This window comes from Melospiza melodia, chromosome 5 (genome assembly GCF_035770615.1).
Source record: "Melospiza melodia melodia isolate bMelMel2 chromosome 5, bMelMel2.pri, whole genome shotgun sequence".
Classification (NCBI taxonomy): domain Eukaryota; kingdom Metazoa; phylum Chordata; class Aves; order Passeriformes; family Passerellidae; genus Melospiza; species Melospiza melodia.
In genome coordinates this window covers 92,560,370-92,587,491 of record NC_086198.1, presented here as the reverse complement: position 1 = coordinate 92,587,491, position 27,122 = coordinate 92,560,370, and the positions used below count along the sequence as shown (strand labels likewise).

The window sequence follows — 27,122 nt, the reverse complement described above, 5'->3', positions numbered from 1 at the left end:
GGTTTGGGTTGGAGGAGGCTTTAAAAATCATCCAGGGCCATGGGCAGGGACACCTTCCACTATCCCAGGTGGCTCCAAGCCCTGTCCAACCTGGCCTTGGACACTTCCAGGGATCCAGGGGCAGCCACAGCTTCTCTGGGCACCCTGTGGCCTTACCACCCGTTTTTGTTAAGCAAAGAGTCACTGCCTGTGAATTTTGACCCAGTTTTCTGAGTGTTTTAGGTGATGTTCCTTTCTTCTCCTTGATTTCAATGCATCTAGCTAAAATAATATTCTGTCCATAATGATTCACGGTGATTGCCAAGACTTAGAGGCAAGAATACAATACAAATGTACAAAATTAATAAGCCAGCACTGGTCAGCTTGTGTAAGAGCATTTGGATGAACGTCCGAGTAATCTGAGTTTGTATCGCACCCTGGCATGTCCTGCTTTGGCTGCACATCTCAATTCCATGACCATCACTGGGATCTGCCACTGAGGAGCCAACCCAGTTTCTGGAGAGAAGCTCCAATTAAGCAAATCCCTCCTCTGTGCAGTTTCTCCTAATAGGAGCACACTGCTTTGAGCATGTTGTTTGGAAGGATATAACCTTGCTTTGCTGACTTTGGGAAAGTCAGCAGTGCAAGAATCCTCCAAGCTGTCCAGCAGATACTTAGGAATTAACATGTCATATGAGAAGGAAACAACACATTTTCTAATCTTTGCCAACCACAGGGAGATTCATCTCTCTTACATTTCTTGTCCTGAGATGTTGACCACAATAAGAACTGACTTAAATCCCAGAGACCTTGGTTTTGCTTGCAAATTGGCTTAAGCTCATCCCCTAATCAGGTAATTGAACCGTTGCGCGAGGGCGTATTCGGCCCAATTGTCCGGCTAGCTGAAGCTGTGGATGGAGGTGGCCGACACCCCCGGCGCATGCAAAGCCAGCCCCCTTTGGCGTCTCAGGCCTCAGGCTGCTAGCTGAAGCTGTGGATGGAGGTGGCCGACACCCCCGGCGCATGCAAAGCCAGCCCCCTTTGGCGTCTCAGGCCTCAGGCTGGGCTGGATGCGCGGAGCGGACGGAAGCGCAGAGGAACGAAAGACGAGGTGACCACAGGCTGGGGGCTAACTCCGATTTATTGATCGTCCGATGGCAGGGGCAGGAAGGGAGGACGCCAACCAGCGTGTGGCAGGGAGTGGAGGGAGAGGTACAGTTTTAAAACGAAGGGGTGGAGAGAGGAGGGGAGCCCAACTAGCCAATCAGGGAAGGATACAGACATAACTGACATGGGTGATCAACCAATCAATACAACATAAAGGAGGAGCCCCGGGACCACAGCCAACCACAACCCCCAGAAAGGAGAAGATTCCAGAAAGCTAGGAGGAGTGGGGGGTGATTGACTGGGCCCAGGGAGGAGGAAAAACTTACATATAAGGTGTACAGGGGAGGGGAAATTATATAACAAAGGGAGATTGGCAGTTGAGGGGGAAGGGGGTTACCATGGAAATCAACTGTAAGGGAAGGCAGTGGCGGGAAAACCAGGGGAGGGAGGAACCATTTTGCAGAAACTAAGGGGAGAATACATAGAATAGGGGAATAACTGGGGAAACTGAACAACACACCACAACATCTCCCCGTTTCTTAACAAATAAAATGAAAGAACGCAAAAGTCCATATAAACTTAAACTTCAGGGACCCGCGGCTGGTCCGGCCAGTCTTCGTCTTCTTCGAGCTGGGGCTCGTCCGCCCAAAGATGTTCGACGGGCGGCACGGTCGACCCCTCCTCATCTGCAGCTTCTTCGGCCTCCGAGGAGAGGTCCCCCAGCTCGATGTGCTCTTCTTCGGGCACTGTCGCGTGATTAATGCTGGGAGAAGTGGCCCTGGATATCAGTCTCTGGACCAGACCGCGGATCACCATAACGAGAACTGAAAGGACAATCAAACTCAAAACGATTTTTATAACACTTTCAATAATGGAAGTGGCCCACCCGCTCAGGCCCCAACCCTTGAAGAGGTCCCCCAGCCAGTCCGAAGTCTCTCGTTGGACTTTATGGACGAGGTCTTGCAGCTTGCGTATTGATTGTCTGGCGTCCTCGGCTCGGGTGGACAGGTTCAAGCAGCAGAGGCCCTCAAACTCCTCACAATGATGGTGGTGGAGCAGCAATAGAAAATCTATTGCTGCCCTGTTTTGGAGTGTCGCCTTCCTTGTAATCTCCTCGTCTGACAGGAGGTCGTATAGCGCGGCTGATGTAAAATTGGCTTGCTTCGCCACCCAACACTCTAGGCGGCCCAATTCTCCTAGAGCCTTCGCCACCGATACCCACGGCAACAAAATGGTAAAGGCGACGGACTTTGAATGTGACCAATGAGTAATTTCGGCATCACAATCCTCGGTGAGATCCTTAAGATCTCTTTTAGACCTGCCCAATTCGGATGTGATGTTGGATCTTTTCCAATCAATAATTTGGGACATGTTAGGTGTGAACAGCGTCAGCCGGCCAAAAGTGCACGGCCCTCCCACCAGGCCAGAGGGGATGCCTGCCCACGCTCGGTCTCCGCAAATTAAAAACACACCCCGAGGAAGGGAGTAAGGGGTCCGGCCAGTAGTGGTGGGGCCGAGGATCTTCAGAACAGCCTGACACCACTGTCTGGCCTGATATTCTTTTTTGGTCTGAAGGACCACCTCACTGCCCCTCTCTACGGGGGTGATAGTATAGTCGAACTGAAAACAGATAGAAGCATTGGCGGAGCCGAGCAGATGTAATTCTGTGGGCTCGGAGGTTGCAGGAGCCAGCCTGAACACTCCGTCTCTCCAGGCATTCGAGGAGTCAAAACTGGGGAGGATAGTAAGGCTCCGGGCCAAAACAGGGTAGAAGGAACGTTGGAAGGTGGGAGGGAACTCGCCTGGAGAGAATGGGATCCCCACAAGGCAAGACGACATCGGGTCCTCTGCTGCGCCGGTGTCTAGGCAAATACTGTCCTGTCCGAGGGATTGAGCCAAGGCACGCCAGACGTTGACCTTGGGCTGGGGGACAACCCACGGCTCCGCAGGTGACATCAGGAGCCAGAAGGTGGTCATAAGGATGGTCAGCGCTCCGGGGTTTGGGGCCAGCGGTGTTGCAGCGGGGGCCATTGGGGAGATGTAACTGAAATGATACAAAACAGTAAAAGTACATCGAACTCATAAGAATGGTTCCTCCCCGAAAAGCCAACTTAAATAAAACATGCGGGGTGACATATCCGGGAGTGGGGGAGAACAGGAGGAGACATGAAGGAGGAGGTCCATTGGTGGAGGAGAGGCTGGAGGGGAAGGCTCTTCCTCCACGGAGGGAAGGTCTGGAGGAGCAGATGGTAGTGGATGGTTTTGCCTCCTCCGCCGCCGCCAACACGCCTGCCGGACTTGTGGCACAGTCCCTGCTTTTGTCCCCTGCTTCGGGACGAAGGGCCTTACCCACTTAGATGGAACCCACTTGGGACCTGAGGGGGTAGACACGCAAGCGTATCCCCTCCCCCAGGTCACCAAGTCGAAGGGGCCCTCCGTCCGCCAGGTCTCCGGATCCTTAACCAGAACCGGAGGCCTGACTTTAGGCTGCAGCTGCTGGTGGCTGCCGAAGTGCCGGACCACTGGGGGATTTTGGCTGTCGAAAGAGCAGTTAAGGAAGTTGAGGGTATACAACGCTCTCGACAGCCGGACGTGGGGGGTCTCCACCTTCATAGCCGGTTGTTGGCGGGACAGGGTCTTCTTAAGGCTCTGGTGGGCCCTCTCCACCATGGCTTGGCCTGTCGGGGAATAGGGGATGCCGGTCTTATGGACTATTCCCCATTGCTGCAGGAAGCTCCGCAGCTCCTTGGAAACATACGCAGGGCCATTATCCGTTTTTAGGGCCCTAGGGATGCCCAAGACAGCGAATGCCTGAAGCAGATGCTTCTGAACATCCGCTGCCTTTTCCCCTGTGTGGGCAGAAGCGTATATGGCACCGGAGAAGGTGTCTACCGAGACGTGGACGTAACACAGCCGGCCAAAAGATGGAACATGTGTTACGTCCGTCTGCCACACCTCGCAGCTCGCCAGGCCTCGGGGATTAGCTCCCGAGACCACGGTGGGCATCTGATGTTGCTGGCATTGGGGACATGTGGCCACAATCGCCTTGGCCTGGTCCTGCGTCAGATTGAATTGCCGAACCAGGCCGGGCGCATTTTGGTGAAAGAGCTGGTGGCTGATCTTAGCCTGGCCGAACACATCTGGGAGCGGGCCCTGCGTAACGGCAGCCGCGGCCAAAGAATCGGCACGGCGGTTGCCCTCCGCGATGAACCCGGGCAGATCTGTGTGTGACCTCACATGCATCACATAAAATGGGTGCTCGCGGTGGGAGACCAACTCGACGAGCCTGTTTAATAATTCGAATAACCTTTTGTTGGTGACCTCTTGAAGAACTGCCTGCTCCGCTCGAGACACTACACCGGCGACGTACGCAGAATCTGTCACCAGATTGAAAGGTCCAGGAAATCTCTGGAAGGCCCTGACGACTGCATCTAGCTCAGCAACCTGTGGAGAGCCCTCCACAGTAACAACATCGGTCTCCCACTGCTGAGTCTGAGGATCCCTCCAAGTCATAACCGACTTGTGGGATGCTCCAGACGCGTCAGTAAATACAGTCACGGCATCCAGTGGTTCCCTACTTTGGACCTTAGTTAGAGATAATTTGAATTCCGAATTAAATAATTTGTGGGCCGGCCGATCAACTGCGACGTGCCCAGTGTAGCTGTCCAACGCAAACTGTAGATATTCATTAGTCTGCAACAGTTCTTCAAAGGTCTTTAATTTTAATTGGCCCGCTTCCAATTTAATTGGAATGTGAATGCATGCGAAGTCACATCCTGCCAACTCCCTGATCCTCGATCTTGCCTTGAGGATCAGTTCGGCTACCAACTCTTGTGGCCGTGTCATTCTTTTGGACCTGTGGTGGCTGAGGAACACCCACTCTATGATCAAGAGGGGGTCACCCAGACCCTGGTCCTTCAGATCTTGGTCCCACTGATGGATCATGCCATGGAGGTGTGGCAGCTTTCCCAGTATAATGAATTTGAATGGCAGGCCCGGATGGTACCGATGGGCCTGCCTGGCCGAAATAATTTTTTGCACCTTCTCCAGAGCCACCTGCGCCTCTGGGGTGAGAGTCCTAGGGGAACTAAGCCCCTCTCCCCCTTTCAACAAATTGAAAAGGGGGGCTAGGTCTTCGGTGGGAATGCCCAGCCAGGGTCTCACCCAATTTAAAGACCCACACAGTTGATGGACATCTGCTAGGGTCTGGACTTTCGTCCGAATAGCCAATTTTTGCGGAACAATGGTCCGCTTTGTGATTTGGAGGCCCAGGTACTTCCAGGGTGGCATCCGCTGAATCTTATCCTGCTGGAGCTCAAACCCTGCAGCAACCAACGCATTGGTTGTCAGGTCAAGCGCATGGGCAAGTAGACTGTGGTCGGCCGCACACACGAGGATGTCGTCCATATAGTGATAAATGATGACGGCATCCCCGAGGGCTGTACGTAAAGGTGACAGCAGCGAAGCGACGTACCATTGGCAGATCACAGGGCTGTTCTTCATGCCCTGTGGTAATACCCGCCAATGATAGCGCTTGGCCGGGGACTCACGGTTGATAGACGGAACCGTGAAAGCAAAGCGCGGGGCATCGTCCGGGTGAAGGGGAATTTGGAAGAAACAGTCTTTTATGTCAATTACTGCCAAATTCCAATTTTGGGGGAGCATTGCTGGGGAGGGCATCCCTGGTTGGAGAGATCCCATGTCGACAATTAAATCATTAATTTGGCGGAGGTCGGTCAGGAGCCGCCACTTATCTTTATTGGGCTTCTTGATGACAAAGACAGGGGAGTTCCATGGAGACATGGACTCCTCGATGTTGCCCTTAAGTAGCTGCTCCTGCACGAGCTCGTTGAGCGCCTTCAATTTCTGTTTGTTAAGTGGCCACTGTTGGACTTGTACTGGTCTATCAGAAAGCCAATCCAGCTTCCAAGTCCGGCGCTCATCAGTGGCCACTGCCCGAAAAACCTGGGGAGCCTTTGGCAGGTCAATTCTGGCTCCCCACTGGGCTAGCAGATCTCTCCCCCAGAGAGGCTCGCTGTAATCTAAAACGAACGGGCGCACTGAAGCCAATTGCCCGTCGGGCCCCTTAATTTGGACAACGCTCTTCGATTGTTTGGCCAATTGTAGACCCCCGACACCAGAAATCGTGCCCGCTGCACTTTGCAAGTCCCAATGCGACGGCCACTCCCGAGAGGGAATGATCGTCACATCTGCACCCGTGTCCAAAAGACCCCTGATGACCTTTCGATCCCCGCCCAACGAAAGCTGGCATGTCAGGCGGGGCTTCTCCCTCCCCACGAGCTGCGCCCAGGCCACCGACGGAGACGATGTCTTCTCCGCTCCGCTGCTCCAGTGGTCTTGATCGGGCACGGGGATGGCCTGGGCGATAACCTGTCCCTTGGGAAGGAGAAGTGGGGGTCGGACACAGTACAGCCCTACCGCGAAACGATCCCGGTCGGTAGTGACCAGACCGGGGATGATGTGCACGTCTCGCGGCGTGTGCTTAGTGTCACCGATGACAGTCCACCTGCAACGTCCTAGTTTCCTCCAGCGACCCGGATGTTGGAGGTCGACAGACACCAGCTGGATGTTACTGCTAGGGATATAAAAATCCCTAGTTAGCTGCAGCCTGTAAGGGGAAGCAGAGGACAAGGTGTTAAGCGCAGGAACTGCACCACAGGTATTAGTCAAATCCGTGAAGTGTGTCAAGTCCGGCAAAGTGAAATTTGGCGGCGGCATTCCCTCATCTCCTTCCTCCCCGCGTTGTGATCTTGTGCCCGCCGCATTTTTGTCTTGGCGCAGGGAGGGGCTGCGCTCTTGGTCTAGTTTTTTGCCAACTTTTTCTCCCTCTCCCTTTGTCTCCTATAGTTCAGATAGTCCGATCTCATTGGACACTGGGGCATCCAGTGCCCAATCTCGCCACATAGGTGGCAGGGGTGGGTGTCCGATGTTCTTCTGCTGGGCCCTGGTGTCGGTGGCCCAGCAGCGGGGGCAGCCTCAAGATTGAATGGCTCGGGCTCGGGGAGGTCGGCAAAGGCTACGGAGTTACGGCGCGGGCGCACAGGGAGTGGAACATGAGCCACTACCGCCTCCATCATTGCCTCCACCGTGGGCCGGGGAGTTCGGGGGAGAGTCCGAATAGCCTTCCGGCATTCGGCATTGGCATTATAATATGCCATCTTTCTTAACATGTACTCTCTCTCCCGGTCCCCGGACACCTGTGCCTCTACGAAACGGTAGAGGCGTTCGATGAAGGCTAAGTAGGGCTCTTGCGCGCCCTGCCGCACCTCATCCTCCTCCCATTGGGAGGTGACGGTTGCCAGTTTGAAGAAGGCTCGCTCCGCAGCCTGAGCCGATACCGTCAGGTGTTGAGAAAAGAGAGCCCGAGCCTGTGCTGCCCCATTTGCCCATTGCCCCTCGCCCAACAGCTGTTCCTCCTGCACTAACAGGCCGTCCGCATCGTGAGAAGTGGCAGGACTCCCCCAAAGATCTGGGAGAGCCTCCACAATCTCACTCTTCCACTCCTTCACCCATATGCGAAACTCCATAGGGCCGGTTAGACTGGAGAAAAGAGCCCTCAGGTCAGCGGGCACCAGATCTCCCTGCGCAAGGGCATTACGGAGCAACCCCCGGAAGTATTCAGACTCCCGGGAGTAGTCCTTCTGCGCCTTGCACAGTTCCTTGATCCGGGCCGGTGCCAAGGGCACCCACTGCGCCAGAGAACTCCCCTCTCCAGTCAGGGTGTAAGAAACCGGGGCGGCTTCCAACAAGGGCACCGGCCCCGGCCTCCGGTCATCCACTCCCCCCCCCCCGGAACACAAAGCGTGGGAACCGGAAGGGGAGGCGTGGGAACCGGAAGTGGAAGAGGTCGAGGCGGGGCCTGATAGCGAGGCAGGGCAAGGGGGTGGGCACGACACACCACCCCTCTCCGCCCCCTGGGTGGAGCTTGGGGGCGGAGCCGAATAGGAAGGAGTAACAGGAGAGGGATCCACGGGGGGCTGAACCGGGGGAGGGGATACGGGAGGAGCCGAAGGAGGAGCCGACTGAGGGGGAGGAATCTGGGCTGGGTCAGTGGAGGGCTGTACCGGAGGCGGTACAGGAGGCGGAGAAATGGGAGGAGTCGAGGGAGGAGCTGAATACGAGGGAGGAGCAGAGGCGGGGTCAATAGGAGGCTGGACCGGGGGCGGAGCAACGGGCGGGATTGAAGGAGGAGCGGTAGGCGGGACCAAGGAGGGGTACGAGGGAGGGGTAACCGATGAAGGGGTTGGGTCAGGAGGGAGAAAGGGATTGGGATTCGGGAGAAAGGGATTCTGGGGAAGAGAAGGGGCCCTGGCGGGAACGGCCATGTGGCCGGCGCCATTTTGGGCACCCTGGGAGCCATCTTCGAACTCTTCAATAAACCGAACTTTAGGTCTAACAACCGGGGACTTGGGGGCAGGGACAGGGGGGTCGGGACGGAGAGAAGCCTGGCCAGGGCTCCTCGAAGGGGGAGGCCGAGCAGGTCGAGGGGGAGCAGGGGCAGGTGGAACCCCCTGCTTCTTGTCGGCCTTTAAAATCCCCCTCGAGGGCTCCTGCCTGTGGGATGGGGGGGCGGAATGAGGGACAAGGGCAAGCGAACGAGGAGAACGTGGGGACAAACCAGAACTTGCGGGCCCTTTCTTCGGCTCCCCTACTGGGCGGAGAGTGGCAAGCACAACACCCGCCCAGTACGCCACGTTAGCCAGATTCGTCTCCCCAGACTTCACGGCTTCGTTTAATTTGGCCACAACGGCTGTCCAAAAACGTGGCTGCTTTACAACTTCTGGGGAGACGTTGGGGAACTTCGAAAAGACCCACTTAACCAATAACTTTAACTCTGGTTTGGGCGGCTTGTGCCCACCAGTAAACAACAACCCTCTAACATAATAATAAACCTCTTTCTGTTCCTTTCCCAAGCCCGCACCCATGGCACCTTTCTAGCAGCAAAAGATTTCACTACTAGAAAGGGGGAAAGGAAACCGATGACACTCCCCTCTCGCCCGGGGAAAAACGCAAACGAAAACACCAAACCGCTAACGACGAGCCTCCGCCCTCCCACCGCCCCGAAGTCCGGGAAAAGGTGCGAGGGACAAGGAAGTAGGGTGGTGGGTCCGGCCCCCGCGTCCGGGGAGAGTCCGGCTCCCACAGGAATATTAAAACAATAAAATTGGGGTTTTAGGGAAGAGGGTGGGGGGCAGGTCCCCAGAGCAGGGCCCGTACCCCTAGGGGAATGTTTAAAAAGGCGGAGGGGAAGCCCGGAGAGTCCCCGGAGAGAAGGGGCCCGGACTTACCAATCTCGTCGATGCGGCAACCGAAAATCGGGCGAGGGGGCTTTCGTTCCTGGAGTCCTCCTCAGGAGGTGCGGAGGGCTGGGACTCCAATCCTCGGGGAGCGCTACCCCTAAAACGGGGTCTGCTACCACCCGAGGTAGGTTGACGGCCAAAAGAAACTGTAAGTTCCACTCCGCGGGGTCCGGTCAGTGGTCCGATGTCCAGATGTCCACCTTCGGGCCCCACGTTGGGCGCCAACCTGCGCGAGGGCGTATTCGGCCCAATTGTCCGGCTAGCTGAAGCTGTGGATGGAGGTGGCCGACACCCCCGGCGCATGCAAAGCCAGCCCCCTTTGGCGTCTCAGGCCTCAGGCTGGGCTGGATGCGCGGAGCGGACGGAAGCGCAGAGGAACGAAAGACGAGGTGACCACAGGCTGGGGGCTAACTCCGATTTATTGATCGTCCGATGGCAGGGGCAGGAAGGGAGGACGCCAACCAGCGTGTGGCAGGGAGTGGAGGGAGAGGTACAGTTTTAAAACGAAGGGGTGGAGAGAGGAGGGGAGCCCAACTAGCCAATCAGGGAAGGATACAGACATAACTGACATGGGTGATCAACCAATCAATACAACATAAAGGAGGAGCCCCGGGACCACAGCCAACCACAACCCCCAGAAAGGAGAAGATTCCAGAAAGCTAGGAGGAGTGGGGGGTGATTGACTGGGCCCAGGGAGGAGGAAAAACTTACATATAAGGTGTACAGGGGAGGGGAAATTATATAACAAAGGGAGATTGGCAGTTGAGGGGGAAGGGGGTTACCATGGAAATCAACTGTAAGGGAAGGCAGTGGCGGGAAAACCAGGGGAGGGAGGAACCATTTTGCAGAAACTAAGGGGAGAATACATAGAATAGGGGAATAACTGGGGAAACTGAACAACACACCACAACAAACCGTTTATGTGTCTTGGCTGAATCCCAGCCCGGGTTCATCTCTGATGAAATTATTCCAGGTCATTAACCAGTCTGGTGATCCTGAACCAGTCATTATGGGAAAATACAATTTTTAGGGACAGAGAAGCAAAGAGGACCAAGGCAGACTTCCGATAAGAGCTTTAGACCCTTTGTCCTAGCCTTGGGACACATCTGTCAGTCTGCTTCCCAGAAGACTGTCCCAGATTCCCCTCCCCATTTTCAGCCTGGCTCATAGAGCTGAGCCTGCCTTGGGGTCAGGAGTGGGACCAGGACCATGGCAGGACCACCTCCCTTCCTGCCAGCCCTGGCACCCACTGAGCCCATCGCTCTTGTCCTAGACTGTGGTTTGGGGTAGATCAGGGCATGGAAGGGGCAGCACAAGTTGGGGACACACATCAGTCCTAACAGGACCCTGCTGAGGTGACAATATCCTCCAAAGTTCAGCTCTCTCAGGCTTCACAACCTGCAGCCTCGAGGGGCAACTGAGCCTGGCTCAACAGGGACCATGGTGGCCCAGGAAATCTAAATGTAGAGACAGGAAATGTGGCTCCTTTCCCTGAAGGATCTCAGTTAATACCTTTGTTTCTTTGTCTTTAACTGTGGGAAAAAATGCAAAATATTTCTGAATTTCTTTCCAACCCCTTCCTTCCACGTGCCACCACCATCAAACATGCATTTTGTTGAGAAGGGCTCTCCATTGGTGATGTTCCTGGACCTGACTTTAAAATTGTCTGCCTTGTACAGAGTCAGGGAGAGCCAGAACACAGCATGAAAACATGACAGATCCTCCACCCCATTCCCTCAGTCCACCATTGCTTTTGGCTCAGAATTTCCTGATTTATGGAGTGCCACAATGGTCTGTGTTTGCTTTCCCACTGCTAACCTTCGTGGTGCTTGTTGTTTTACCCTGTTGAGCTCTGGGCTGGTTCATAGAAACCCAAGGTATTTATGGAATTACCTATTATAGAGCCAAGAGTCTGTGGCATTTTTAGGTGTCTTGTGTGACAGGAGATAATTCCTCCAATCCCTGAACTGACACACCTGAAGGCATTGCTCCAGCTGGATGTGTCACACTGTTCTCACCACATTCAGCTTCAGCTCTTCAAGCTGCTGCAAAAAAAAATCCAAATTAATTTCTCCTTCATGAATCCAGCTCATTGCTTTTAAAAAATTAGCCAATGCCCATGGAACTGTTCAAAAACATTTACCTGAGCTATGAACATGAAGGGGTTTTTTTACACTAAATTTTGCCATCAGGTCTCTTCTTTGTCAGCTCCATATGTTTTTAAGATTTGTTGCATCAATACCATAAAAAAAGATAAATTCAGAAAGAATTTCTTCCAGAAAGGGTAGCACAGGCTGCCCAGGGAGGTGGTGGCTGCTTTCAGCATCCATGGAAGTGTTTGAGAAATGGGCAGTGGCACCCAGTGCTGGTTGGCAAGGTGATGTTTGCTCAAAGCTTGGAGACTTTTTCCAACCCTTAGGATTCTCTGAAGAATTGTGGAAGCTCAGGAGACCAAAAGTCTGCTCTACGTGCTACCTGAGTCCTGCTGCTTGGCCTGTATGGGGTTGTTGTATCTCTGGTTTTTGTCCAACAATTTCATTATTCCCTTTTCACAGGAAATTCTGGGGGTATGAGATTAGCGAATCATCACATGCAACAGCCTCACTCCTCCTCTTCCCCCAGTATGAACATGAAGAATGGCCTTGCTGGGATGACAAAAAAGCCTGGGGAATTTCCTCTGGCAGTGGCAACAGCCCAGGAAATAACCTAGGAGCAGAGCAGGCAGGTGGTCACACACCTGTATCCTCTGCTGGGTATTTGCCACCCAAACTCTCACCAGACTATCCAGGTGCATTCTCCTCCTGCAGCTGGAGGCAGAGTTGATGTCACAGAATCACAGAAATGTCACAATCATAGGAAAGTTTGGTTTGGAATGATCCTTAAAGACCATCTCATTCCACACCCCTGCCATGGGCAGGGAAACCTTCCACTAGACCAGGTTGCTCCAAAGGCCAACCTGTCCTAAAACACTTCCAAGGATGGATCATCCACAACTTCTCCTGCTATTTATCTCTGTCTTTGGTATCCTCACCAGCCCTTTTGCTCTCCTTTAATGCATTTCTTGGCAATTTTGGCAGAATTTTGCTTTAACAGCTAATCTCCAGCCAAAAGAATATCCAACCTTAGATAATCATAATTTGGCAACTGTGCCTCAGCCATCACTGTCAAAATGTGACCACTGTGCAGGCAAATCCAGAATTTCTCACTAGTACTGTGCTGCACCCAACTGTTTCATAAAATAAGAAGTGATTAGAGGTGGGCCACTGTTCTACAAAGGGATTTTCATATAATGTTGTGCTGAAAATACACAACTGGGTGTTAGAGATCTCCTAAACAAATTATTTTCCTAGGATTCAACAAGCTAATGATTCATGCTAATTTTGCTCACATTCACCTTCTTTCCTGACCCCTCAGCACTCTGCTAATGTGACCCCAATGCATGGAATTATCTGGAATGAGGAAGCATTCCTGGATGGTGAGGACCTGAGTTCTGCTCTGTGTTGGCTCTAGGAATTGGCTGTTGTGTTCTCCACAAACAAATAGAACTTAAGGCAAACATTTGCTCCTCACACTTTCTCCAGCAAACATGGCTTCAAACACCAGGAGGGAAAAACAAACTCCATGACCAGCCCCTCAGCTTTCCATAACATCCCCTCAGCTTTCCATAACATCTGTGTTCATTTTTCATGTTTTATTTTCCCTCGTCCTGGAAGCAAAGCAAAGCAGGAGAAAGCACGAGCATTTAACCACAGTAATTTCCTGAATTCCAGAGAACTGCTGTCAAAACCAAGGATTCACTCACTGCTGGGACATCTGCATCAGATTATTGCACTTCCCTGTTCACTCCTGCATTGTGGAAATCAGCTGCTGCTCCAACCCAGAAGCTGGGAAAAATGTGTCGAGTTCCTACTGTTTTTCAGTGTATTCTTACTAATTTCCCTCTGCCTCACTTCCCAGATTTCTGCCTCTAATCTGTACCATTTTCTCCCACTGGCTGTCAAGCTACTGATAGCACACACTTTTCCAGAAATGTATTTTAATTCTTTTCCTCTCCATATATTTTTATTCTAGTCTCTACCAAAAATAACGATGATATTTTTAATGATGACTGATTCTTTGACCTGATTCAGCTCTAATTAGCTGACACAAGCAGATAATTCATTGTCTTCTCCAAAGTATTTTCCATGAGTCTTTGGGAGCCACACCTTTTGTCTGATTGACTCATTAGATCTCAAGATCCCTGATCACCAAGATCAGGATTCATTTCAATAGGTCATTCTGGGAGTTCACTCCAGATCTACCTGTCAGGCCTGGATTTCTCTTGAGAAACCCTATGGATTAATCACCAGAAGAAATCATGACCTACCAAATGCCCTGAGATGATTTTTAAGGTCCCTTCCAGCCCAAACTTCAATGACTTCCAAGGAAATGCTTGAAAAGGAAAAAGAGGGAGGTACATGGGATACCCCCAGGCAAAGATAGTCTCTGTTAAATGGTGGCTCTTGGCACATTGGTGTTGTCAAAATATCCTCAGACCAAAGTTCAGCTCTCTCAGACTTCACAACCTGCAGCCTTGAGGGGCAACTGAGCCTGGCTCAACAGGGACCATGGCAGCCCAGGAAATCTAAATGTAGAGACAGAAAAATTGGCTCCTTTCCCTGAAGGATCTTGGTTAATACCTTTGTTTCTTTGTCTTTAACCGTGGGAAAGTATGCAAAATATTTCTGAATTTCTTTCCAACCCCTTCCTGCCACGTGGAATGTATAATTTGAAAGGCACACTTGGTAAATGAGGTTACTTCCTCACCAGTGGCAGATCTGATCCCACTTTTGGGGTTTGGATCTACCTGGTAAGTCAGAAAATCAGGTATGTGCTGCAATCACTGTGTGGTTGCTTGAAAAGTTTCAGCTTTGGGTTTAAAGGTTCACCCAACAGTGCTGCCCAAGGCCCCTTGGAGCAGCAAAAAAGAGGAGGAGGTGACCATGTTCCATTCTCAGCAGCCATTGGTAAGGCTGCTGCACTTCCATGGGATTTGGGAACCACATGGACGATTCCCAAACCCGATTTGCAGGAACAGAACTTGTACCAAAATGCAAAACCACCAGCGAAGAAATTTGGAAGCTGCAGCTCCATAGCTTTTCCCCCTGAACAGCCATCTTTACACTGGCAAGTCTGACTCAAGGCATCTCATTTAAGCTTTGCAAGCCTTGCTACATCCTTGAGTGGGCATCCACCTGGAAAATACATCTCCATACAGCCCCTGGCTCCCAAAGCACCTGCCCTTCCAAACTCTGGAGCCCCAGGCAGGTTTTTCTCTCTCCACTGCCTGTTCTCTGGCCAGCAGAGAGCCCTGCCCTGGAAGGCCAAGTTCATGGGTTGCAAGGACAGAGCAGCCCAGCATCACTTGGGAACAGCTAACAAGAAACTGATGCTGCCATCCAAATTCCAGAGCCATTGTGATAAGGTCATTCCTTCAGGAAAATGTCTCGTAAGGGCTGGCTGGGAACACAAACCCTGTGAGGAAGCCCTGAGGGAGCTGGGGGTGCTCAGCCTGCAGAAAAGGAGACTCAGGGCTGCCCCCATCACTCTGCACAGCTGCTGAAAGGTGCCTGTGCTCAGCTGGGGCTGGGCTCTGTCTGCAGCAGCACTGACACACCCAGAGCACACAGCCTCGAGCTGCACCAAGGGAAATACAGGGTGGGTATCAGGGAAAAGTTTTTCACAGAAAGGTGATAAAGATGTGGAATGTTCTGCCCAGGGAGGTGGTGCAGTCCCCATCCCTGGGTGTGTTTAACAAAGCCTGGATGTGGCACTGGGTGCCAGGGTTGAGTTGAGGTGTTGGGGCATGGGTTGGACTCGATGATATTGAAGGTCTCTTTCAAACTGGTCATTCTGGGAATTCTGTGATTCTCTGACCCACTCACCTCCAGACCAGAGAGCTCTCAGTAATGTGGTTTTGCTTTTACTGTAGAGGACAAATCTGTTGTGCCCTTCTGGCTTCTAAAGCTGAAATGCAGCCCTGCAGTCACTTGAGAGCCAGGGGAAAGAGAGCAAGGCAATCCCATGAGTGCCCTACTGAAAACAAACTCCTGGCTAATGCCTTCACATGGCCATTGCTGTGCCTGTTGCTAAATTCATTATTCTTTTAGCTCTGTGGGTTGCAGCAGATTCAATATTCAGCAGCTAGAGACATTATTCAAATACATCTCAAATCTGGATATTTACTCAGGTGCAATCTCTTTGTTGGAAATAATATTCCCAGACTAAGCAACATTAACATCACTTAAGGGGACATTTCTTTTCGGACTAATAGGGAGATTTGCAGAACATGAGGGTTCATGTAGAAAAAAAATAGAAATGAATTTCTGATTGTGAACAGTGTTCACAGGGGTCTTATGTTGAGGGAAGAGATGAGGATTTGACTCCATGTTTCAGAAGGCTTGATTTATTATTTTATGATATATATTACATTAAAATTATACTAAAGTAATAGAAGAAAGGATTTCATCAGAAGGCTAGCTAAGAATATTTAAAAAAAGAATGATAACAAAGGCAGCTGTCCCAGACTCTCTGTCTGAGCCAGCTGGGCTGTGATTGGCCATTAATTACAAACATCCAACATGGACCAATCACAGATGCACCTGTTGCATTCCACAGCAGCAGATAATCAATGTTTACATTTTGTTCCTGAGGCCTCTCAGCTTCTCAGGAGGAAAAAATCCTAAGGAAAGGATTTTTCATGAAAAGATGTCTGTGACATCTGACTTCCATGGAACGTCAGGGGAGGCTGAGCTAATCAACAAGGTGCTGAAACAGGGACAAGATGTTCTGCTGCTGCTGTCAGTGCTGCCATAGGATTCCATTTTGCAGCGGATTCCATCTGATCAGAAAATAAAAGCCAGGCATCACAGAAGAGATGTAACTCTCTCAACCTCTCACTGCCCATCCCATAGAGCCAAAGAGGCCATGAAGATTCTGATGCAGAGAGACATGTGAGCTCAGTCCGAATTTTGCTTTGAAAAGGAAACAGAGAAAGCACCACCAGGAACCAGGAGGCACACAAAGCTGGTGACTGAAGACATCAGTGCCAGAGGAATTGTCCTGCAGGTGAAGTTTTCACAGGGAGCCACCTTCATGGCATGGCTGTGCCCCCACCATGTGTCCTTACCCCCAGGTCATCACCTTCAAGCAGAAATTTTATTGACTCTAACCCGAGGTGGACATGAGGTGAGGAGCCCAGACAGGGGGTGAACTTCCTTAATGCCACAGAAATAAATGAGTCTGAAATTTATTCCTCATCCTTTAGTGCTTTAGGTGGCTTGTTAAAAACAACCCAAAGCCTCACACCCACTGAACCCACATCTTTTTAATCCATATGAGCTCCTAAAGTAACTCTGGTTATTTCCAACTGAAAGCAAAATTTAAGAACACCGCCCAGTTTGCAGTCTAATTTTAGTCTGAGCCTGTGCCACTCATTTTTGTGCCATGTTTTAATATTTGCTATTACTTACTTGTGTTAAATTGAAGTGTGGAAGCCTGCAAGCTCCCTGTGTTCCCTTAAGAAAGCAAACAAGCTCCTGGGAAAAATTACAATGTAACTTGAACTTATAGAAATAGTACATATTTATTTATCTTTACATTTATGCATCATAAAAAGAGAATTACAAAAAGGCTTCACTTTGTGGGGCTTTATCAGAATCAAGACCATGATCTTGTTTCTAAGGCACCCTCCTGGTGTAGAACAAAACTTGTGGTCGCCTTTTTTCCCACCTCTGCCAACAGAGCAGCCCCTTGGACCCCCATCATCACCCGGATGTCCTGCTCCTGATTGCTAAAGGCAGGTCCTCATGCCAAACACTCAGGATCCTCTTTGCAAATCCTCCTCCCAAAATCTCCACTTTTCTACCCAACTCCCTGTCCATCAAAAGATCAGCTGTTGGGTCAATCTATGACTTTTTTGAGTTTTCTGGTTATCTTATGACTAACAGGATGAAAGGATGTCATGACAACTTCTTTATGGGTCATAAAAGAAGGATATAAAGCTAATAGAGAGTGTCCAAAATAGGGCTGCTGTTGGAATCCTAGATACTGAAAATTTTAAATTTTCTGTGCTGAAAGGCACAGATCCACAAGAGAACACTGCATTTAACCTGAGGCTGTGGAGAAGACTTCCAAAATTGATTAATAGCACTGGGATTACAGGTGTGTAGTTGGTTAGAAATGTGTAATATCACACGGTAGAAAACGTAGAGTTTAGAGATTTAGAGTTTTAGAATATAGAAATAAATATGAAGCAAGATAGAAGGTTGTTGTTCTTTACCTTATTCTTCATGAGTTTGGGTGATGTTTTGTAATTGGGCAGAAAATTCCGCATTGCGGGCTTCTAAGGATCAGTTATTGGGTTAAAAGGGAAAATAATCTAAGTGTCCTTTCTGAATTAGATAGTTTAGTCTTAAAAGACCTTGTAACAAGAGATAGTTAGACATTTTGTAGCTTACTAATGAAAAGCTGCCACAATCATAGTTGTGAAGCTGTTTCACTAATAAAAAGTAATGAACACCTAAATCCAAACATAAACTACAGTCTCAAGTACCTTCAATCCCAACCTCAAGAAACCAATAGGCTGTGAAGATGGTGAAGGGTCTGGAGGGGCCACATGAGGAGTGGCTGAAGTCCCTTGCTTGGTTTAGCCTGGAAAACAGGAGATGAGGGGAGACTCATTGGGGTCTGCAGCTCCTCCCCAGGTGCAGCTCTGATCTCTGCTCTCTGTTTGTCCTGGGTTGTAAAATATGGTTTGGGGGTATTCTATCATATCTGTCACCTCTGTCAGAGGTGGGGCAGTTATCTTCTGTTCATTGGGCAGTTTTCTTTATCTCATCCACAGCCAATCCTCCCTCCAGGAGATCTCTGCTGTTCATGGGCCATTAATTATTAATTATCTTCTATCCATGGCCAGTGAGTGTCCCTGCATGGCTGATCAAATTCCACCATCCCATGGGGAGATGCTCCGTCCAGGGGAGGAGCCAAGCATTCCTACCTGGATCCAATCTGAGCTTTGGGACACCCCAGCAGCCTTTGCCCCCTGCATTCCCAGAGGAGCAGCTTTCTGCTGCCCTGCATGGCCAGAGGGAGCCCAGGCCCATCTGCAGCAGCCCTGGAGCTGCAGAGGAAAACTCCCCCCTTGTGCAGGATCCCTGCTGCAGCAGAGCCACAGCTGGCACTGCAGGAGGGCTGAGCCCCCATGGGATGGGGCTGGGACACCACCCTGACACGCAGGGGGCAGGGCATGGTCTCACTCTGGCAGTGGTTTGTTTTCTTTTTTCTTTTCTTTTCCTTTCTTTTCTTCTATTGCATTTGCATTTTTAATTTTTCTAGTAAATAACTGTTATTCCTATTCCTGTATCTTTGCCTGAGAGCCTCTTAATTTCAAAAACTATAATAATTCAGAGGGAGGGGGTTTATATTTTCTATTTCAAGAGAGGCTCCTGCCTTCCTTAGCAGACAACTCTCTTTTCAAACCAAGGCACTACATGAGTGCCAGGATCCAATGGAACAGCTGAAGCTGTCCCAGGGAAGGTTTAGGATGGATTTTAGGGAAAGATTCCTCTCCCAGAGGGTGCTGGCACTGTCCAGGCTCCCCAGAGAATGGGCACAGCCCCAAATCTGCCAGAGTTCCAGGAGAGTTTGGCCAACATTATCAGGGATGCATAGGGTGGAATTGTTGGGGTGTCTGAGCAGGAACAGGGGTTGAACCAAATGATCCCTGTGTGTCCCTTCCAGCTCAGAACATCCCACAATTCTATGAAGTCCTACTTTGGTGTCCTTTTCCAAAAAACATTTCTCAGGCTTTTATTTATGAGCCAAAGAATCAACCATGAGAGGCAGATCGTGACAAATCAGAGGGGCTTTGGTCCACGGCTCATTCCATACCTGCCATTTGAGGCAGCTGATGGCCTGGATTTCTAACTGGTAGGAAAACATACAGTAATGGCAAATAAACGCTGACATTTCAGTGAAGTGAAATTTCGCAAAGAAATAAAACTGCCAACAGAAATATTTTTCTGTGATAACAGAGCAATTCTTTGTTGCAATTTTGACCTTTTGTAGCGTTTTTATTTATATATTTGGTTCTGCTGTGATTTATCTCTTATGCTGTTATTTATTTCATTCTATACATCAGCGACCGCTTTTTTTACACCGTCATTAGCCATTTTTCTGCTAATCGCTAATTCTTCCAGTAATTTGGAAGTAATTTGCCTTATGTTTTGCTCATTTTTCCCTGAAAAAATAAAAGTGTTTTGCAATGTGGATCTAAAATGCTCCGCCTGGTATTGGAGTGTTTTATTATATGGCTTTTAACAGAGCAAAAGGCAAAAAAAAAAGAACATCCCTGAGGAATGCTTCATTTTGAACACATCAACATTCCCACTGAAATAACAAACATGTCCCACCAGCTCTATAAACCACACTTATCTGCTTGTTCTATCTACCCATCCCACCTGCTGTGGCCTCCCAGACAGCAGCATGGCTCCCAGAGCCCTTCCCCTTCCACATAGCAGCTCCAGCCTCTCTCCTTGGCTCCTGCCCACTAGATCAGGCTGGGGCTGAGATGTGGGGTGGAGGCCAGCGCCTCCTGAATGCCCACATTCCCTGTGTGTCCGTAGGCACTCATGGGTGATGGTCTGGAATCACAGAACACCCAGGTTGGAAGAGACCTTCAAGATCATCAAGTCCAAGCCATTCGCTGACACCTCAACTAAACCCTGGCCCCCAGTGCCACACCCTCTTGTATTTTGGTTCCCTCCGGATGAAGGAAGGAATGATGAATCTGACTCCATGTTCTCAGAAGGCTAATTTATTATCTTATGATACTATACTATATTAAAAAATACTAAATTAACTCTACTAAAGAATACAGAAAGGATACTTACAGAATGCTAAAAAGATAATAATGAAAACTCCTGACTCTCTCCAGAGTCCTGACACATCTTGGCCCTGATTGGCCAAAGAGTGAAAACAACTCCCAGCAGAATCCAATGGAACAATCACCTGTGGGTAAACAATCTCCAAACACATTCCATGTGTGACCACAACACAGGAGAAGCAAACAAGATAAGAATTGGTTTCCTTTTTCTCTGAGGCTTCTCAACTTTCCAGGAGAAAAATCCAGGGCAAAGGGATTTTTCCAGATAATGTGAATGCCACAACACCCAGTCTGTTTTTAAACACAGCCAGAGATGGTGACTCCACCACCTCCCCAGGCAGAACATTCCAGAACTTTATCACTTTTTCTGTGAAAAACTTTTCCCTGCTATCCAGCCTGTATTTCCCTTGGTGCAGCTCGAGGCTGTGTGCTCTGGGTGTGTCAGTGCTGCTGCAGACAGAGCCCAGCCCCAGCTGAGCACAGGCACCTTTCAGCAGCTGTGCAGAGTGATGGGGGCACCCCTGAGTCTCCTTTTCTGCAGGCTGAGCACCCCCAGCTCCCCCATTGTTCCTCACAGGGTTTGTGTTCCCAGCCCCTCTCCAGCCTCGTTGTCTCCTCTGGATGGGCTCAAACATCTCAAAGTCCTTCCCAAACTGAGGGGCCAGAACTGGACACAGCACTCAGGGTGTGACCTCACCAATGCCAAGTACAGGAGGAGAACGACCTCCCTGCTCCTGCTGGCCACACTATTCCTGGTACAGGAAGGTGCTTTACCACCTCACTTTATGCCCTGAAAGGTGCTTTGCCACCTCACTTCATCCTCTTTTTTTTTTTTTTTTTTTTTTTAAGTTAGAGGGGCTCTAATTTTTCTCAGCCTCCCTCCTCCACTTGCTGTGTCAGCTCTTGTGTCCAGGAAGCCAAAATAATTTCTGGTTCTCAGACAGTTCACTGTAAATCACAGCAGGGATCTGCCACAGCACCTTCCCTGCATGGTCAGAAAGGAGTTCATGAGTTTGATAATTCTTTACCCCAGGGAGGGCAGTGAGACCCCACCAGCACTGATGTGTCCAGCTCTGGGTTCCTCGGCACAGGAAAGATGTGGATGTGGCACAGGGAATCCAAAAGGAGGACACAGACATTCTCCAAGGGCTGGACCACCCCTGCTATGGAAACAGCCTGAGAGATTTGGGATTGTTCAGCCTGGAGAGTCTCAGAGCCCCTTGCAGGGCCTAAAGGGGCTCCAGGAGAACTGGAGAGGGACTGGGGACAAGGGATGGAGGGACAGGACACAGGGAATGGCTCCCACTGCCACAGGGCAGGGATGGATGGGATATTGGGAAGGAATTGTTCCCTGAGAGGAACAATTCCTGGCACAGGGTGCCCAGAGAAGCTGTGGATCCCTGGAAGTGTCCAAGGCCAGGTTGGATGGGGCTTGGAGCCACCTGGACTAGTAGAAGGTGTCCCTGCCCACAGGGGTTTGGAAAGAGATGGTCTTTGATGTCCCTTCCAGCCCAAACCATTCTGTGATTATTTTTTCTTGTTTTGTTTTTTTTTTTTTTTTTTTTTTTTTTTTCCTCTATGCAGTTGCTCCAAAATTAAATTAAAAACCTGTAAGAGGAAAGTAATAAATTGCTCTCTGCATCAGCTGGCAAGGAGCAAAGAAAGTTCAGACCAGACCAGAAACCTTCCAACCAGGAGGGCAGGGAACCCACTGAGGGAGGGGAAAGCCACCATGAAGGGAGGTTTTGGAAAAGACAAATCCATCATCAGGAAAGGGACTTGGACCAGATCTCCATTTTCCTTCTCATTTGTGCTCTGGGACCACAGCACTTGAGTAGAGGAGCAAACATTTAAAAATCAAACCATACCCAGAGCAACCACATTCCCATGAAAAGGAGAAAATTAGGAAAAAATAGTAAATGTAGTAAGATGTGATAGTGGCTGGGATGGGTTGTGGGGGCAAGAAGGCAAAGGGAAAGGGAATTTTAATCCATATCTGAGGAGGTTTAAGTAGATCTCATTAGAGGATGCTCAGAGTTTCTTCTCCCCCACCTTTATCATGCAGTCAACAAAAGCTATTTTCTTCTCCTCCCCGCCTCATTTATTAAGCCATAAACATTCACAGCATAGCCTGGTTTTTCCTAGACTTAAATAAAATTGCAAGAATACAAAAATATTAACAAAACATGCATTCATCACAAAGACTTCACTTACATCAACAAAAATAATTCACTCTAACAAAGTCAAAATGACTTCTTAGAATCATTTAGGTTCAAAGAGAATAACATCACAACATGAACAAAGGTGGACAATTTACACACACATTCACAATTAAAATCAAATTTCTCCACATTTCTAAAGCTCTGCACAATTGCCCAGTCCAGGTTTTGCTCATTACATCTCCCAATTACTGTCCAGATCTCCAATTTCTCCAGAGCCCCCATGTTTGGAAACAGAAGGTGCAGCAGAGCAGGTTTGAACCATTCCTTGCAATCACTTTAAGCTCATTTTTATTATATTTGAAGCCCTGTGAGCAGCACAGGAGCCAGCAGAGCTGGACAGGACCTCAGAGGGACCAGCAGTGAAGACTGATCCTGGCTTTCCTGAGGGTTTTTGGATGCCCTGCCCAAGGCAACTCAAGCCTACCTTTACAAACACTTAAATATTATTAATTTGCCTTGAATATTATGAATGTTATGAATCTGCAATGGCTGTGAGCTCAATCCATTTCTCCCAGCTCTGGATCCAGGAGATACTGCAGGCAAAATCATGGTTTGGGTTGGAAAGGACCTTAAAGATAATTTATTTCCAACCCCCTGCCATGGGCAGGGACATCTTCCACCCACAGTACCACTCTGCTTCGTACAAACCCCAGAGTGTTTGCAAATGTTGATCAAAATCCTTTAAGCTCTGGTGCTTTGAACCAAAAAATTGCTTTTTCTTTCCAAGATCCGGGCATAACACATAATTACAGCATGACAAACACCTGTTCAGCAGGTGTGTGTGTGTCTTTTATTATCTAAGGAGCCCTGTTCACATCACCAAATGCCACTACCTCAATCCCAGGATAACCTCTGTCCCAAAAGGGTAAAAAAAGAGGGAGGAAAGGGATAAAAGACAACAAGAGGAAAGAGCTGTACCTTCTGATTGGCAATATCTCAGGTGCTCACACACCTCTGTGTGTGTTTACTTCAAGTTCCTCCATGCACACCTAGCCCAACGCTTTTATTTGGGTTTAAGTGCATCAGCACAAACCTGTTCCTTGTTAGGAACAAATTAAAGATTAAATTAACCATAATGGCCCTGATTTGGAGAGAAGCACACCATGTGTTTCTGATGTGCTTTAGCTGACAGTGACAGCACAGGATGTGATCTCTCCCTGTCCTGGTGGGGAGGGCAAAGGCATCAGAGCAACCTCAGGGGTTTTCTGTGTGGTTGGGGCAGGTGTGGCAGCCCCCAGGCTCTTACCCCCATCAAAAATTGCCTTTTCCTCCCTCCCATCCCATCCTTGCACCCCACTCAAACCCTGCAGTCCATGCCAGCTCCAACCCCTCAGCAACAGGGACAAGCTGTGTTTGGAAACACCAGGAGAGGAGGAGAGCTCACCCAGGGAGGGCAGGTGAGGATTCTTTTGCTTCTTTTTCGCCAGGATTAAATGTGTGAGATGGTATTTCTTGTTCGGACTCAGATGTTTGTTAGTTTTTATCTATGTCACAGTCTCACAAACCCTGAGTTCTGCAGCACATCACTCCAACAAACTAAAAATGGAGCCCCATCTCTCTCTCTCTACATGATATTTTAGGGATAAACTGTCCAATTAGGAAATAACACCTAAATTATTTTTAATTTTAACCCAATAAACAACCACCCATGGCCCACAGTGTGAATTTGTTTATCCAATTACACAAAGCCACCCAAACCCATGGAGAAGAAGCTGAAGAAGAAGGTAAAGAAGAAGGGCCAGCCTCCGCCCTAAAACCTCAATTTTTTTAATAGATATTACTATATATATATATAGTATATATACTATATATTATATATGCTATATATATACTATATAGTGTATATACTATATATATTACTATATATATTATATATACATATATATATATTTTATATATATATATATATATATTCTAAGACCTTGAGTTTTCCACCATGTGATATCACACACTTCTATTCAAACTCCACACCCACAATCCCAGTTCTACCATTCCATTTTGGAAGCCTTCTCCATGGCCTCAGGTCAATGCAGTGTTCTCCTGGGGGTCAGAGCGTGGCAGCACAGAAAATCTAAAATTCTCAGCATCCAGGGTCCCAACAGGCAGGATGAGGGCAGGCACAAAATCCTCATCCCGTCTTTTCTCCCTACGTGCTTAAAATCCTGCTGTACATGAGAAGCTTCAGTCAACCCTTAACTTTGGAGGGAGGCACATGTTTTCTTTATCTCTGGGTGTCACTGGATAGATTAGATGAGATAAATTTATCTCCACAGCAATCTGTGTTGCTGCAGAGATAGGGCTACAAAATTCCATGGATGAGATCTTCCCATGCTGAGTTTAGCATCCCAGTAAGAAACAATCCTTCATTTTGGTGGCTGACATGTTTTCATCAAAACATAAGGAAAACTAATTTGACCTCAAGTGTTGGGTGTTTGGGCTTTTTTTAAAAAAAAAATCATATTAAAAAAGCTGTTAAGTGTTTGTTGGGTGGGTTATTTTAAGCAGAACCATCCTTATGAACATTTTTCTTGTGCAATATTTGTTTCTATTTTCTTGTATTTTCAAGTTTTCTTCTCAGCAGGGCCAAAACCTCAGCAAAAGGAAGTTGGGTGAAATCTTAAGGAAGAAAAAAAAGTGCATGAAAGAAATGAAGAAAATCAAAAATGTGTCATTTCCTGCAATGATTATCAAGGGAAATAAAGGAATAAAGAAGCTATAATATTTTTTATCCACTCTCATACCCAGTGAATCTCCAGATCTCCCATGCTCTGATAGCACCAGTTAAATCATCCCAACTGTCCACTTGGCCTGCCCTTTAAACCAACTATTTTCTTAAGAAATAAAAAGTTGAAAATCATGGATAAACACACTCCAAGGAAATATTTCCTGTGTACAGTAGAAAGTAGCTGAGGGAGAGCCCCTCTTCACCAGCAGGGTCAGTCCCCATCCCAATGTATGGAGGCAGGTCACTGGGAGGAAACCAGTGTAAACAGGATCTGCTTTTATCAGTGGGAAAAAAAACCCCAGTCCTGTTTAAATTAGCCAGAAATATGTTCCTATATGTTAAATATGTTATAGTCACAGGCTGCTGTGGCACAAAGTTTACTGCAGGTTTCAGTCCTGGCAGGGAGCTGTGCCCAAATGCAAGACCCTGAGTGTCCCTTCTGCTTTGGGAGGGAGCTCATGAGGGGATGCTTGCACCACGAGCAGGATGCTTGAGGGGCTGAGAGGTCAGGGTTTGGCATGGGAGGGATGCTGGATGCAGGACCACAAAGGAAAACTGGCAAAGCATCCTTCTGGTGGGATGCTGGGGCTGGGGGAAACAGGACATCTGCGCACAGCATCCTGCTGGTGGGATGTCGAGGCTGGCAGGGACGTGCCAGCCACATGGGACGTCCTTGTGGTGGGATGCTGGGAGAGGGGCACGTCAGACTGGCAGGGCATCCTCCCGCTGGGATGCGGTCCCGGGGGTGCCGCAAGGGTGGTCTCCAGTGGGATGGCGCTGTCCCCTCGCTGTCCCCTCGCTGTCCCCTCGCTGTCCCCGCAGCCCCGGGACCCGCCGGGCAATCCCTGCGCTCTGCTGCCCTCCGGCGGTGACGGGCGGGAGCGCCGCGCCCCCGGGACTGAGTGATCCTGATGGGGCTGCACCCCAATTCTGAGTGATCCTGATGGGTCTGCACCCCAATTCTAACTGATCCTGCTGGGGGCTAAACCCCACTGCTTAGTGCTCCTCCTAGGGCTGTACCCCGGTTCTGAGTGATCCTGCTGGGGCTGCACCCCAGTGCTGAGTGACTCTTCCTGCGGGCTAAACCCCAGTTATGAGTGATCCCCCTGGGATTGCACCCCAGTTCTGAGTGATCCTGCTGGGGCTGTACCTCAGTTCTGAGTGACTCCTCCTGGGGGCTAAACCCCAGTTCTGAGTGCTCCTCCTGGGGCTGCACCCCAGTTCTGAATGACTCTTCCTGGGGACTAAATCTCCGTTCTGAGTGCTCCTGCTGAGGGCTAAACCCCAGTTCTCACTGATCCTCGTGGGGACAAAACCCCAGTTCTGAGTGCTCCTCCTGGGGCTGCACCCCAGTTCTGAATGACTCTTCCTGGGGACTAAATCTCCGTTCTGAGTGCTCCTGCTGAGGGCTAAACCCCAGTTCTCACTGATCCTCGTGGGGACAAAACCCCAGTTCTGAGTGCTCCTCCTGGGGCTGCATCCCAGTGCTGCGAGACCCTCCCGGGGGCTGCCTCCTCCCACAGCGTGCCTGAACTCCCTCCATCATCATCATCATCATCATCATCATCATCATCATTTCGCCTGGACCCCCTCCACCATCTCTCCTCTCCCCTCCTGCTCTGCTGCCGCTTTCACTCTGCCCGGGGCTCGCCTCGTCCTGCAAAGCAGCGCTGCCTCCTCCTCCTCCTCCTCCTCCTCCTCCTCCTCCTCCTCCTCCTCCTCCTCCCTGGCGGCACCTGACGCGCGGGGCTCCCGCCCGCCCCCGGCCCGTCCGGCCCCTCCCGCCGCTGTCGGTCGGAGCGCGGAGCCGCGGAGCCGCCGGGCGCTGCCGGCCGTGCCCAGCG

At 49.8% G+C, this 27,122-nt stretch overlaps 1 protein-coding gene across 1 annotated transcript; it reads right to left on the bottom strand.

The window, feature by feature from the left end:
- Window positions 1–1,102: 1,102 nt before the first annotated feature.
- Window positions 1,103–26,854, bottom strand: LOC134419154 (uncharacterized). Its single transcript, XM_063158117.1, has 7 exons — window positions 26,706–26,854; window positions 9,524–9,633; window positions 8,760–8,887; window positions 6,925–8,513; window positions 6,526–6,613; window positions 6,303–6,483; window positions 1,103–5,723 (listed from the first exon to the last, which is right to left on the bottom strand). The coding sequence occupies exons 1-7, from the start codon at window positions 26,852–26,854 to the stop codon at window positions 3,166–3,168; spliced, it is 4,803 nt and encodes a 1,600-aa protein (XP_063014187.1). The 3' UTR covers window positions 1,103–3,165.
- Between the last annotated feature and the right edge of the window lie 268 nt (window positions 26,855–27,122).